The sequence below is a fragment of the Desmodus rotundus genome, chromosome 6, assembly GCF_022682495.2.
Source record: "Desmodus rotundus isolate HL8 chromosome 6, HLdesRot8A.1, whole genome shotgun sequence".
Lineage (NCBI taxonomy): Eukaryota > Metazoa > Chordata > Mammalia > Chiroptera > Phyllostomidae > Desmodus > Desmodus rotundus.
Genome location: NC_071392.1, coordinates 108,115,074 through 108,129,396, shown reverse-complemented (window position 1 = coordinate 108,129,396; position 14,323 = coordinate 108,115,074). Strand labels below are relative to the sequence as shown.

Below are 14,323 nucleotides of genomic sequence, written 5' to 3'. Positions count from 1 at the left end.
GCAGATATTGGGTCCAGAGAGACCAGAAACCCCTCTCGGAATCAGAGAACTGTTCTCGAGTTGGGGGGCGGGCGTCCTACCCAGACTCTCAGAGGTGTCTAAGGCCAATCCTGAGTTATAGACGGGGTTCCCAGGAGGCTGGGAGGGGTTTGGGGCCACCTAGGCAGGCACTGCTCTTCTAAGCGTCCAGAGAAGGAAAGGTTCTGGGCCTACCAGGCCTCGGTTGGAGCTGCCGCACCAGAACGATCCTCCAAACCCCCTCTGAACCCCAATTTGGGAGACATGGAACTCCTGATCCAGCCACCCAGTACTCTTCTGTGAGACAGGGGACTCCAGGCCTGACTCGCAGGTACATCCTGGGCACAGAGGGACTTCCTGTCTGAAGGGTCTTACACCTGGTCCTGGCTTCCACCTGCTTCCACAAGCCCTGGGGGGAGGGCAAAGGCCTCCACTCTGAGCCAGCACGCTAGTTCTGGCCAGCTTCAGTTGGTCCCAGCGAGATGCGCTGGGCAGGACAAAGTTGAGGACCTTCAGCCTGGGCAGGGTGGCCAGAGTGGCAAGGCCGGCTGAGCCTGATTGCCAGAAGGATCCTGCTTCCCCATCAGGGTGGCAGCTCTGAGAGTCCTGGGCTCTGCCTTCAGAGGGGGCAGGCTAGCAGGCCAGCCCCGATGCCCAAACCTGAAAGCCTTGCAAAAGTGCCCTGTGCCCCCTTTCAAACTGGCTCCCGACTGGGGTCGGTTCTATATATATATATATATATATATATACACCTAGGGTGAGAAGCAGAAAACATGTTTGAAGTTCATGTACACACACGCACACACTTAAGGGAGAGATCTGCTCGAACGTGGTCTGTTTCTCCATTGGCCAGGGGCGTTGAGAGTGGCCCCAAAGCTGGTATGACTCTTGAACAGGCAAGAGAAGAAAGTCAAAGTCAGGCGCACAGGAACGCAGAGTGCTCTAAATAAACACCATTTCCATGGTTTTAATAAGCAAAATAGGAAACCATTTTAATAACCAAAAAACAGAAACCAGTCTGAATAAAACTACAATAGACTAGGTTTTAATATTTTCATATCATAAGCAGGGTTTGAAATTGATCCCTTATTTTACATGAAATAAAAACAATTTCTGTTGCAGCAAATTTGATTTCAACAGAGTTGAATCCGTAAAAACCAAAGCTCTTTCTGATGCAGGACGAATATCCACAATATTTAAAACTGCAAGCACCATGCGGTTCATACAATCGTGTTATTACTGTTAATTTATCAACTAATACAAACTCAAAATGCATCCGGCCAGCAGCGCCAGCAATTTCAAATGGGAGCTAAAAAATACGCTTTCATTTTGGTATTTTTGTCAGTGCAACTTAAATCCTTTTACTGACCTGCGGGGGGGTGGGGGGAATGTAATAACAAAACAAACTAACAACAACAAAAAAAAACACCCAGATCTTCCCTATAACTACTGTACAACTGAAGGGGAGGGGGAGAACACCACCAATAACTCGCCTGATATCTCAAAAGCAGGGAAAGAAACACACCTAACGTGTTGGTCTAAAGAACACACCTGAAAGTTGCAGAGTTACTCGCTAATGCTTGGGTTACCGGTACTTTCTGAGTGTAGGGCCTGGTTCAGCACAAGTTCAAGTCACCACCGGGCAGTGTCCCGAGCTGGTGAAGCCGCTCAGCTCACCCTTGGGGGCATAGCAGCTCCAGCAACTAGTTGCGAAGGGACCCTGGGGTGATTCTGATTGCAATAAAAAGCAAACAAGATCTGTCTTCCTCTCTTTTCTGGTTTAGGGGTGTCCATTTCACCGTAACACCAGGTGGGAGCAAAGACGGTCCTGGCCCTTCGGGGTTTGAAACTCCGCAGCTGCCCTGCCCCGGGACCTGATCTGGGACCCAATGTGGGACCCGGTCCTCTTTCTCTCAAAACCAACAAAACTGAAAACTAAAACGGGAAGGAAAAGAGGACCGAATGGGGGCAGGGGAGGGAGTGAAAACAAGCAACTTCCAAAGGTGCCCAATACCAAGTTGTTTTCTGATGCAAAATGCCCAGAACCATTTTTGTTACTTACAAAATATACCATAATAGTAAACCCAAACAAAGACACTCAGCTTGCTGCCACGTTCTCTAAGCGGGTTGGCAAGCGGGTATTTACAAGCCGGCAGCTGGGACTGAAACCCTGCAAGCAGCCGCTGGAGTTTCCGAACTGCGTTCCCTTCTCACTCCAAAGAAACAAGGGGTTATGATCCATGATCAAGAACATGCTAAAGTTAAACAAGAAAATGGTACAAAATAGAAATTATTACCATACATGTCCAGCATGCAGGATTAATATTTTTAATGCAGATTTTCGTATTTTTCTATGTAATGGAGCAGGCAATAAAACTGATGATAGTTGCGCGCAGAATGTTCTAACTGCGGCCCGCGTCTCGGGGCTGAGAGCCAGTGTTCTCTGGACCCTGGACAGATAGGTCCGTCTGTCCTTCCTTCGCTCAGCCTCTCCTCGCGCCTGCCAGGACGCCACGGTCCCTCTCCTCTCCTCGCTGCTCTCTTTCCGGGCTGGACTGCGCTCCGGGCCGTGAGGTAGCGGCCCCGGCTTAACGCACAAAGTTCCCGTCTTAACGCACAGAGTTCAGAAAGCCAGGAGTCTCCAGGCGGCTTTGGCGACTCCTCGGGACTACGCCTCGCAGCCCTCCAGCCAGAAGAAAAGTTGCTCCGGGATTTCCCACCCCCTCGTCTGTCTCTGGCTTTGCTCGAGTCTAGGAGGCGGCGCTGGTGCGCGCTGCGCTCTCGCCTTGGCCAAGGTCCCCAGCCTGCCCGCGCGCCCTCCGGTCGCCCGCGTCCCGCGCGCCCTTCCTCCCTCTCCCTCAAGTCATAACAGGTCAATGCTGGGGCTGTGGCAGGGACTGGGTCCAGGGGAGTCCAGGACTGGGAACAGGGGACGGGGAGTCCGGGCCGGGGCAAGGGCGGGGACCGGGACGGGCCACGACTCACAGAAAGAACTCGGGAGAGGAGGGGCTGTCGCTGGTGGAGCCCGCCTCCCTGAAGCCGGAGTTGGCGAGTTTCTCGCACTTGACCTTGTAGGCGTCTCTTTCGCGGGCCAGCCGGGACACCTCCTGCTTAAGCTGCTCCACCTGCTGAATGAGCTGCGTCTTCTCATTCTCCAGGTGGTGTTTCTGCTGAACGCGTTTATACCTGCACGACTGGGCGTAGCCCCGGTTCTTCAGGGTCCGCCGCTTCTGCTTCAGGCGGATCACCTCGTCCTTGGTGAAGCCCCGCAGGTGGCGGTTCAGCTCGCGCACGGACATGGACACGAGCTGGTCGTCGGAGAAGCGGTCCTCCACGCTGCCGCTACCGCCAGCCGCCGTCGCCGCTGCAGCCGCGTGCGGCCCAGGCCCGGGGTGGCTGGTGGGCATCTGCTGCGTGGGGCTAGCCGCGTTGGACGGCGGCGGCGACGCTTGGTGATGGTGGTGATGGTGCGGGTGCGCGTGCGGACCCAGTTCTTCGTGGGTCACGCCGGCGCCCGAGTATGCATGGTGCGGGTGTGGGTGGTGGTGGTGATGGTGGTGGTGCGCACCGCGGAAGCCGTCGAAGCTCTGCAGCGGCTGTGGCACTGGGTGCGATCCAATGAGCGCCTCCACCGCGTCCTCAGGCGTCAGGTTGAGCGCCTCGGGGTTCATCTGCTGGTAGTTGCTCGCCATCCAGTACAGGTCCTCCAGGTGGGTCTTCTGTTCAGTCGGGCTGAAGCTGGGCGACGAGGGCACCGAGCTACACGGCGTGCTGAGCGGTGTGGACGACACGGAGCCGGCTGGCTGCAGGCGCGTGCAGGGCCGGCCGGGACGCTCCGGGCGCCCCAGGGGCTCCTTCTTTACGTCGAACTTGAGCAGGTCAAAGTCGTTGACGTACTCCATGGCCAGCGGGCTGGTGGGCAGCTCAGGCCCCATGCTCAGCTCCGCGGCCATCGCTGACGCGAGGCGCTGCCGCCGCCGGGAAACTTTGCAGCCGGCCGAGGCGCGCCGAGCCGAGAGCGGGGGCGAGGAGCGGCGAGCCGGGGAGGCGGTGAGCCGAGGGCGCAGCGGGCCGGGGCCGCCGGCCAAGCCTTTGTCTGGGGACGCGGCGGCGCGCCGGAGAGTACAGAGGCTGCCTGCGCCGCCCCAGAGCTCGGGACTGTGGCCGCACCGGGGCCGGGCGGAGCCGGGAGAGGTGGAGAAGCGAGAGGGGCGCGCGGCTGTGCAGAGGGGAATCGCCGGGCAAGCGTCTGCCGCTCGGTCTCGAGCTCTCTTGCTCTTGGGTTCTCAATCACAGCCGCTCGCAGCCTGGCGGTGCAGCTGTGCTGGATCCGGCGCCGCGGTTGCCTTTTATCGCCTTCCTGATGTCACTAGAGCGCGGGGGCCCAGGCGGCCCAGCGCGCTAGCCAATAGCAGCGCGGCCCCCGCGGCCCCGCGGCGCAGGGCGGGGCGCGCCTGACAGCTCCTCCGCCCCCCCCGCGTCAGCTGACTGGCGGCCTGAGCTGCTGGGGAGCCGGGGAGGAGGCCTAGCGGAGGGCTGGAGCGGAGTCGGACTGCCGGCCCCAAGCCCAGCCCCCATACCCTCCGAGTCCCGGCCCCCGCCCGCTCGCTTTCGGTGCGCCTTCCCCCTCTAGGCCAGGCAGCCGCTTCCTCCCCTTCACGCGCGCGCTTCTCCCTCTTTCTCCGTGCTTTCCCCACCCCCTGTCCGTGTCACCCCCAAGGAGGCTCAGAACCAGAGCCGGGACGACACCTCTCGGGCCCTTTGTTCCCAAGCGTCCCCCGCCCAGTGGGGGACGCTCAGCGTGCTGCGCTGCTGCGGGTGCCGTGCACGCGTGTGTTTCTGCAGGACTGCGTAGATTTGTGTGTTAAGGGGTGAGTTGGGGCTCCAAGAGTTGTGTTAAAATCCAACTCAGCCTCGGGGCACCCTCCTCAGGCCAACCTAGGGCCGTTCCCCTCCTGGAGGGTGCGCTGGCCCAATCCTGAGATAGGACTCCACGGGCCCCGCCGCTCCCGGCGCTCAACCCACCCACAAATGCGTAAGATGATGGGAGCGGGGAAAGCATCGGACAAAAAGCGCTGAGTCTCTTTCCCCAGCCAGATGCACGAAACCCTGAGCTTCCCGAGGCACGGGGCTAAGACCAGCGCAGGACGATGCTCCGGGTGGCTCTCCGCTGCTAGGGAACTAGCCCTGTTTTTGTTTGAACGTTTTGTAACGATTAAGCAGATCCCCGGCGTCAGCCCGCCACAGAAGCTCAAACAGGCATAAAGTGCGACCCCAAGTGGCCACTGTGCGCAAAGGCGCGCCGAACTGCCTAGCCCGCAGCGGGAAGGCTTGCACGACGCCTGGGACGCAGCTGAGTCCTCCCAACTGGCGGGACTCAATCCAGCCGAGAACGTAGACTGAGCGTACACCGGAGCCCAGGACGGGTTCCCCTAGAGCTACACACAGGTCGTCGAATCCCGTCTTTGGACTCAGCCGCGAGTTCCTCGCTGATCGTCCCCCATGAAACCCCGCGCCCAGCTCTGGGGATGGGTGGGTGGTGCGGGGAGGATGCCAATCGGCAGCTGTGGGTGCGGGAACTTCCTGGGCCAAGTTAAGCCGGAGGCGGAAAGTGAAAACGTCGCAGCTAGGGGCCCAGGGTTGTCAAGTGAGAACTCTGGGAGCGCAGACGGGAAGACCGAAGCGCACCGCACTAGGCATCCACACAGGTCTCGGGCACTGCGCACCCTACCTACTCCGGTCCGGTATGGCCCCAAATAAGAGGTTCCTCCCGAGGCCCGGGCCGGGCGCCGGAATCGGACAAATCGCAAATTCGCTGTACACGGAGACGCGACCCGCCTCCCGCGTCACCTTCTGCGCTTCAGCTTTGGGCTCGCGCAGCGAAAGGCAGGAGAGGCGCGCACTAGGTGAGTGTGTCCGAGCCGCTGCCTGCGCAGAAACAGCAGGACAAGGCCGCGCCGTGGGGGTCAGGTGGACCTTACCAATGTGGACGCAACCAGGTTGTTTTAGTGTTAGAAAAATAAAATGTTTGCCTTCAATTACCCCGAAAACTATTCCCTTGCGCCTTCGGTGAGGCGGAGGTGGGATGTGGTTTTAGGCCGCCTATTTTTAATAAAATGAATATATTTTTACCAAAATTTGGACTGAAAGGTTTGATTCGGCGATGGCAAATGTAACGCTGGAGGAAACTGTCTTTAACCCTCTGCGAGAAAGCGTGGTCTCCTCAGAAACGATTAGGCTGACTCCCGGGAGAGTCTGGGCCAAGCTGCTGTCCTCCCCCCACCCCACGCCGCCCCGAGGTGGGCGCTGGGGACAAGTACCCTCCATGTCCCTGTGGCGTTCGCACGCAGTGGCCACGCACTCAGACCCGTGGCTCTGTAGGGGAACGTTTCGAAGCCATCCTGCTTGGGCGTCTCAGTCTGTGCAGACGACGGTTCTGTCTCGAGGCGGCCCGGGCGGGACAAACGCACTGGGCTCTTTCGGTGCCGCTGAATTCCAGCCAGACGCCGGGCCATAACAGGCCCGCGGGCCCGGCCATGAAACCCGGGGTTTGGGGCGCGGGGGTGGGAGGAGGGGAGCCTGATGCTGTGGACTTCTGAGTACGCGCTGAAGCAGCTGGGCCAGTCTGTGCCCTCCCGTGTCTCCTGCGTCCGCCTGACCCACGCTGTCTAAGAATGAGACCCGAGTCTCAGCAGAGTGAGGCCCTCGGAGTTCCTTCTGTCTCACCTCTGTGGTTCCAAACCTCCCGCTTCCCTGGGGGGCGGTCAGCGCCGTCTCAGGGTCTCTAGAACTCCGGCTTTGTCTGGCGGGCAGGCGCATTCTCTTTGTCCCTGTGCCTCTGTCTTCGCTGCGGTCAGTGCTATCCCCTGGGCTCTGAGTGAAGTATCTCTGTCCATCCCTAGGTCCACGTTCTCCTCTCCGCCAAAATCCGTTTCTTTGTTGCTCTCCCAGCCTTGCCAGTCCCTCCTCTCCCACCCCACCCCCAAACACCTGCACCAAAAAAAATGTTGGGAACTGGTGACAGAGACCCCAGCTTGCTCCGGGGCGAAGGCCGCGGCAGGACAGGGGACCTCCCTTCCTTGCCTGGCCTCCCTCCCCGAGGCTCTTGCTGCGCTCTGCCGTAGGGTCTTGGCATCCAAACCCATATGGTCTCTGCTTGCGACAATCACAGCCAGCGGCTCTCTCTCCGTGCTTGGAGACTGAGGGGCGGGAGTGTTTGGCTCCAAGTCAATGGGTATACAGTACCTGGAGGCTACACCCCATCCCTAAAAGAAAAGAAGGGTGGGTTGGGGGAAGAAGGGAAGAAGAGAGAAGGGATGGTGGGGAAAGTGGAGTTGAGGAGGAGAAGCGTCGGGGAGACACTGGAGAGGTAGGCTCAGTCCTCAGGCTCCTTTGAAGGGAAGCCAAGGACGGTCGGAAGTTGCCAGAGCCCTCTATGGGACTGTTCGTTGTCTCTAGCCCACAAAACCCCAGTTTGAAGTTTTCGCCCTAAAGGGAACCCCTGTCCCAGGTTGGGCCGGAGGCGAGGCGTCCTGGGCGCATCACCCTGGCATTCTTCAGCTACAACTGGTGAGCGAAGGGGCTCTCCGCGGTCCGAGCTACCGTGGAGGCTCAGGACATCAGGGTGAGGGGGGACGGAGAAGTTATTCCTTCAGGAAGCAAAGGACCCACCGCCAGCCACCAGGTTCGAGGTTTGCCGCACCGCACCCGCCTGCCCTTGTGCGGCCAACCCCCTAACTCAGAGGGACCCCACGGCGCGCTCTCTCGGCGACTCCGGGCGAGCGCGGCGCTCCGGCAGGCAGGCGCATTCAGCCCCAAGGTGCCCAAAGATCCTTGGTTTCTTAAGGGCTGCAGGTGTTTGGTGTGGGAGTGGGCGTCTCCGTGCGTGTAGGGTGTGGTGAGAGGGGTGGGGGAGGGGTGTGGCGGCGGCGAGGGAACGCGGGGCAGCACGCGGAGCGCTTCTAATCAGGGAACCCTCAACTCTGGGCTTCAGCGCCCAATGGGTCGCAAGGCTGGACTACTTAGCTGACCGACCAGAAGGAGGCCATTGGTCCCAAGGGCCCCAGCGAGTCCTGCCAGAGAGAAGCCGGAGTCACGGGACGCCCCCGAGAAGCCTCCCCTCCTCGCTGCGTCCCCCAGGTGTGGATCGCCTGTCAGCTCCACAGAGCCCTGAGGTCTTCTCCCTTCCCCAGGCCCAGTGCCAGGACGGGGGTCTGCTGTTCCCTCTCCCTCTGACCTTCCCAAGGTCTGTGGCTTCCGGGAAGTGACAGAAGATTTTTCTCTTCCTCTCTCCCAAAGGCAGCTGTCACATACTTCCACTGTCCCCTGCCCACACAACGGCCATCCAGCTAACCCAGTGCTTCCCCAAAGGTATTCTTGGTCTTCTGGGTCCCGGTGGCCTTCAGCACCCAAAAGACTCAGCAGGTCCCAGGAGGGAGCCCAAGTTACCTGATTGCAGAGCCTCTTCCTGGCTCCCTCCCCCACCCCGCACCAGGGACCTCCCCCCTCACACGCACAGACACACACATACACAGTGCCTGGGAGTGGGAATCTCTTACTGACACTTTTTCACCTGCTTCTTTTCACTTTGCTTTAATGTGCGTACTAGAAACTTTTAAATTACATATGTGGCTTACATTCTATTCCTACAGGATCCTGCTGCATTAGGAGAACTGGGGACAGTGCTGCCCCCGGTGCAGATGGGATATTTTATAATGATATTCACTCCGCGATGTACACAGATTTGCAAAGCCTGTATCCTTTCCCTTTTCCTGAATTCGCACAACTGTAATAGGTAGCAACTATTATTATCCTTGGACACTAGGACAAAGAGCCAAACTCCTTATTTTATGAAGATAGGCAGGCAGGCAGGTAAATACAGATGTATAGCAATGTCCTAAGAGTTTTATCAACTCATCTAGCCCTTACGTCTGCCCTTCGAGTGAGGGGGAGGATCCCCGTGTTACACAAAGCAGGAGGTCGAGTGATTTCTTTAGTTATGCAGCAGCAGCAGTGAGCTGGACCTCTGGGCCCCGAGTCCAGTACTCTGAACACTACGAAGCTTGTGATCTCTCTCTGGACAGGGTGGCTTTCTAGGCACCCAGGTGTCAGCACAGTTCTCCAGCCGCTCTCTGGGTCAGAAGTTCTGACTCTCCACAGACTTACTGGTCCCGTTCAGCTCATGGCTCAGCCTCTCTACCCAGTGCCAAGTGTCTGTGGCATAAGGACAGTGATAAACATGCCTCTCGTTGGCGCAGTCAAACATCCTGGGCTCCTCCATTCCCTTTCCTCCCGCCTGACCGTGTGGGGCTGGAGGGTGAGGGAAACCAAGGTAGAATGCAAACCAAAGGAAACAAAGTTTGCAGAGTCCACTCATCCTGTCCTTTACCCTTGGCCTCAGCTTGACCTTGGTCTTGGCCTTTATCTTTGGTCCCGCCTCTGACCTAAGTTTGACCTTCAGCCCGCATTCACCCATCTCTTAAATGGGGTGGGGGGTGGAAGGGAGGAGAAGTGGGTCAATGCTAATGGGAAGGTCACCGCCACTCAATACCAGTGAGGGATGACCAGCAGGACTCCCTTCCCACCATTACTTCTCATGACCCCAAGGCCAGTGTTAGAGACTCTGAAACCTCATCATTGCTCCCTGGAGCTGAGGCCCTCACCTCCCACAGCCCAGCTGTCCCCAGTCTATCCCTCGACCTCTAGATCCCAGTTTCTTTATCCATTGCCTTCACCCTCATCCGAGCCACCTCCTATTTTGCTTAGATAACTACAGAGGCCTTGGCTCGGCCTCTCTTCTTCTCCATTGGTAATGGAGCCAGTGTTCATGTCATACGAACTTGATCATTCTACCTTTATCCCCCACTCCCAAGCTGGACTACAACTTCCTTGGATACTTGGACAAAGAACCAAACTCCTTAGCAGGGCCTTTAGGCCCCGAATGATCTGCTCCTGCCGACTGCCCCCACCTCATCTCTCACTGCATCCTCCTTCCAATGCTCTGCATGCACTGCCCTCTGTAAGTTCTTCCACAGCCCAAGCTGTGTTCTTCCGCAAGGCTTTGCACATGCCATCCCCTGCACCATCCCCAGCATGAGTCGGTCTCCTGGTTCTGAAGAACGTAGACAGAGAAGGTGGTCTGTGGCTCTTCTCGGGCCTCGGAGGGACTGGGATGTACTGGGGAATGGAGATAGGAAGAAGGGCCCAGGAGCCAGGGCCAGGGCCTGGTCCCTCTAGGGAAGTCACACACCCTGGTGTTGTGTGGCAGGGCTTGCGCCACTGTGCCTCTCCTCTGCAAGCTGGACTGGGGCAGGCCTCACATTTGGGAGAGGGCTTCTGAGATAATGCAGGGCAAGGCAAGGGCATGCTTTGGTCAGCTAGCCCAGATGTCTTCAAATAAGAAAGTGTGTTACAAACACAAATTCCTGAGCCACAACCTGACTTGACAGGTCTTCATATAGCACAGGAATTTGCATTTTAATAAATTCCCTAGGTAATTCTGATGTTTGGGGTCTAAGAAACACACTTTGAGAAACTAGATGGAACTTGACCATGAGCTCCTAAAGGGGAACACAGTGATGGAGTGGTCTCGGTGTCTCCAGTGGCCAAGCAATGCCCACCCCAGAGGAACTCAACTGCAGTTGTGGAGGAAGCGAGGGAGGGAGGAAAGAAGGAAGGATGTCGACAACTAGGAAACAGTGATGCTTTCTTGCGGAATGATGTCTCAGAATCCTCCAGCCTTTCCTTCATGCCCTCCAGCCCTCTCCTCTCCCTTAGTTAACAATCATTCCTGAATTTCTCCTTCCTCCTCACACCAAACACCAGCTCAGAGTAAGTCAGGACGGTCTGCGTGACCCTGTCCCACTGGCCTCCCGTCTTTCCTTCTCCTCTATCTGGATGCTGTTCAGGGGCTTAGGGGTACAGATTTCTGCCACATGCTCATCACAGCTTGGGGAGTAAACTTCTGGGTACAGGGGAGGTGGGTGGCACAATCCCACTGCAGGGACCTGCCGCCTGGGGCTGAAGGAGGGGATGGTGCTGTTTGGCTGTGCTGGAGCTCGGGTTCATTTTAGCCAGGAGCTGCTGTGGTCACTCAATCTCTTTCTTCCCTTTCTTCTTTTAAAAATGAATTATACAAGCCTACTTTATCATTGTAAAAAAATGCAACAATGTAGTTTTAACATCTATGTCTAGAGCTACAGCTTGCTTTTTATTTTTACTCAGCAACTTCTGTGTCAATACATCCAGCTCTGATTCTTTCTTTTTAACTAATGCATGGCAATTCATCCAATGGATGCTCTGTCGTTTTTTACCCTGTCTTGTATTTATGGACATTTAAGCTATTCCCAATCTTTCACTATTGCAAACAATGCCGCAACAAATAGCTCTTCACATACTCCTTTTTGCATGCGTGCAAGTATTTCTCTGGAATAGATAGCAAGAAATGAAATCACTGCATTGAAGGCGAACACATTTGTAATGTTAATACTGTCAAATGAGCTTATAAGAAGAGTGTCCCTATTTAGTTTCCCATCAGAAGTGTATGAAAGTAACCTGTTCTCCCCACAGCCACACAATAGATTTTACCGGGTCACTCGTTTTTGTGTCAATTCTGTCTATGTCTGTTCTATGACCGGCACTGGGAGAAAAGGGCACAGGGATGGGCACGGCTTCTGTCCTCACCTCTGGAGAACTGCAGGCTTTCCCACTGCCACAGGGGAGGGAGTGTGAAGATGATGCATCCACCATGCTGGTAGAACCCCAGCAAATGAGCCCATGGTTCTGTGGGGGTGGGGAAGAGGTAGGAGCCAGCTGATAAGGCTGCAGAGCAGAGGTGACACTTAACTAAGGCTTTGGAGGCTAGGCAGAAATTTTTCAAATAGAGAAGCGTAGGAAGACCAGGCGGCAGGCCCAGACCAAACAAAGGCACAGAGCACCATCTTGGGTTCTTGGGATGCTATTTCAGAGAGCCTGGGGATAGAGCCGCAGGCTTCAGCAGGAGCCACCACTTGAAGGGCCTTGAATGCCGTGCCCCAGAGTAAGATGCTTGTCCTAAGGGTTAAAAGATCATCTCCAGATGGCAGGCACTGTCAGGCACATAATAGGTGCTCAATAAATATGTGTAGCTATGAAAAGGAACATCCCAAAGGTATTTGAGCAACATGCTTAATGTTCTTTTGCCCTTCATGGGGACAAGGCACACTCAAGGCCAGGCGCTGTGAGCTGGCTCCGTCTGGACGCTGAAATACGGCGACGAGGAGCCAGGCTCAGGAATCCGTTCCCGGGTCTCGGCCCCCCATCCCGGCCTCGTGCCAGGTCCCTTTCACCTCTGCCCGTTAGAGATTGCTTTTTGTTTCTGTGTTGACAACCCCTGTTTCTGTGTTTGGAGTGGCTGTTCAGTGCCATTTCCTGATTTAATATCAGAGCAGCACGGAGCAGGGATGCACAGTTAGCAGTTTTTGCTCCAAGTATTTTTCAAGTTCCCTTTTGATGTAAGGGTTGGGTTTGCAGCTTCCCTGATCTCGCTGAGCAGGGAGGGAGAGACGAGGGGGAGAAGCCGGGAGCCAGAGGTGGGAGGAGAGGAGGAGAGGACCCAGAGAAGATTCATCCAGTGCAGCTGAGCTGAGACTCCAAGCCCATTTCTAGAAAGGGGATGGTGGAGGGCTGGGGTGGGATCAGAGGGGGGACAGGCTAAAGGGCCTGCTGGCAGGTGTGGTCTCTGTGAAGCAAAGCTGCTGTCACTCCTCTGTGTGGGTGTAAAGATTTGCATGTCTGTGAGTATATGTCTCTGTCATAAAAACAAAGGACTAAAAAGCTTAAGTAAGCTAATGTGATGCAATTCAAAATACAATAAAGTGAAAACAAAATTGATTCAAAGAAAAATTTAAGATAGGTGCAGACCCCAGTGGCACTTGGGTATTCTGGCTGAGCGTCCATTGTGCACGAGGCCGTCTGCAGAGCTAAGTGCTGGGAACAGACTGAGAAGCTCATCTTCTCCTGGTGGAAACATTTTTCCATACGCCACTCCACTATGGTCAATGCAGTGGTGGAGGCACATGATGGCAGGACATGGAGACAGACTGGAGTCTTTGAAGGCCCCGACCTCCCACCTACAGGCACCTGTGTGACCTACTGCTGGGTCTCATTTATGCCGCCACTGCCACCACCCCTGGGACTCGTCCCGCCGTGTCAGTTCGGGTCTTCTGAGAAGTGAATGCCGGAACAAGGTTAAACATGCAAGAGGTTTACTGGGGAAACACCTGTGAAGGATAAAGGGGGAGGGGGCAGGAGGCAGGCAGAGCCTCCAGACCACAGGGCAGGCCTCACATGGGAGAGGAGAGGGAGGGGGAAGGAGGTGGGACTGAAGGCTCGGACCAGTGCTGTCCTAGGAAAGTTTCAGCCAGGATCCTGGGGCATCCCGGGCCAGTCACCTGTTGGGAGCCCCACATTGCATAGCAATGCACTGGCACTAGCACCACCCTCCCAACCTGGTGATCAGTGATGGCTGAGAGCAACTGGGAGGAAGTGCAGCCTCAGCTCAAGCACCCCAGGGAGCCGCCCTGGAGGCTGCTGCTGAGGCTGTTGGTCAACTCTGCCTCCACCCCCACAGCGACTGCTCTTGCAGAAAACTTGGGCCAGGTGCTGTGAGCAGGCACCTTACAGTGTGTCCTCCACGTGTGAGGGACCATGCTTCATTTCACTTCCATCATCTCACTGAGTCTTCCCATATCACCTTACAAGGTAGGAGCTGTTACCATTACCCCTGTTTTAGAGACAGTGAGGCTGAGGCGCAGATAATGAAGTCAGTGCCTGCGGCCACAGCTGGCAAGTGGCAGACAAAGGAGTAAAAAGCCTGTTTGACTCTCATCACGGCACTAGACTGCTTTGGTGGGAGACTTGTTTCTCTCTTTGCACCCATCTCTCCTGCTGCTGATCCCTGAGATTAACGGTACAGACTTCAAGAAGACCCCTTGTGTCTCATTAGGGCTGATGCCAGCCCATTCCAGGTTGGCCCTGGGCACCAAGAACCTGCCAGTCAGGTCCAAACAGAAAACTCCCCTGAAGTAAGCAGTCTCCAGGAGCCTCACATCTGTCTTTTTCTTTGGCATCACCTCCTCCAGGAAGCCTCCCTGGCTGGTCCATGTTTCCATAGAACCTTATACTGGCCTCCATCAGTGCATTTATTACGCTGTGCCCAGAAGTATCTGTTATATCTGATTCTACCACTAAATTAGCCCTCTTCCTCCCAACCACCCCTCCAGGCCCAAAACCAGATCTGTGTTATGTTGGGGCCCCAAGCACCTAG

At 56.2% G+C, this 14,323-nt stretch overlaps 1 protein-coding gene across 1 annotated transcript; it reads right to left on the bottom strand.

Moving 5' to 3' along the window:
* Positions 1-1,041: 1,041 nt before the first annotated feature.
* MAFB (MAF bZIP transcription factor B) lies at positions 1,042-4,424 on the bottom strand. Its single transcript, XM_053927091.2, has one exon. The coding sequence runs from the start codon at positions 3,969-3,971 to the stop codon at positions 3,000-3,002; it is 972 nt and encodes a 323-aa protein (XP_053783066.1). The 5' UTR covers positions 3,972-4,424; the 3' UTR covers positions 1,042-2,999.
* Between the last annotated feature and the right edge of the window lie 9,899 nt (positions 4,425-14,323).

What these genes read in the sequence shown, in the direction of transcription:
- MAFB (XM_053927091.2), bottom strand. Translation starts at nt 3,971, where the DNA reads ATGGCCGCGGAGCTGAGCATGGGGCCTGAGCTGCCCACCAGCCCGCTG.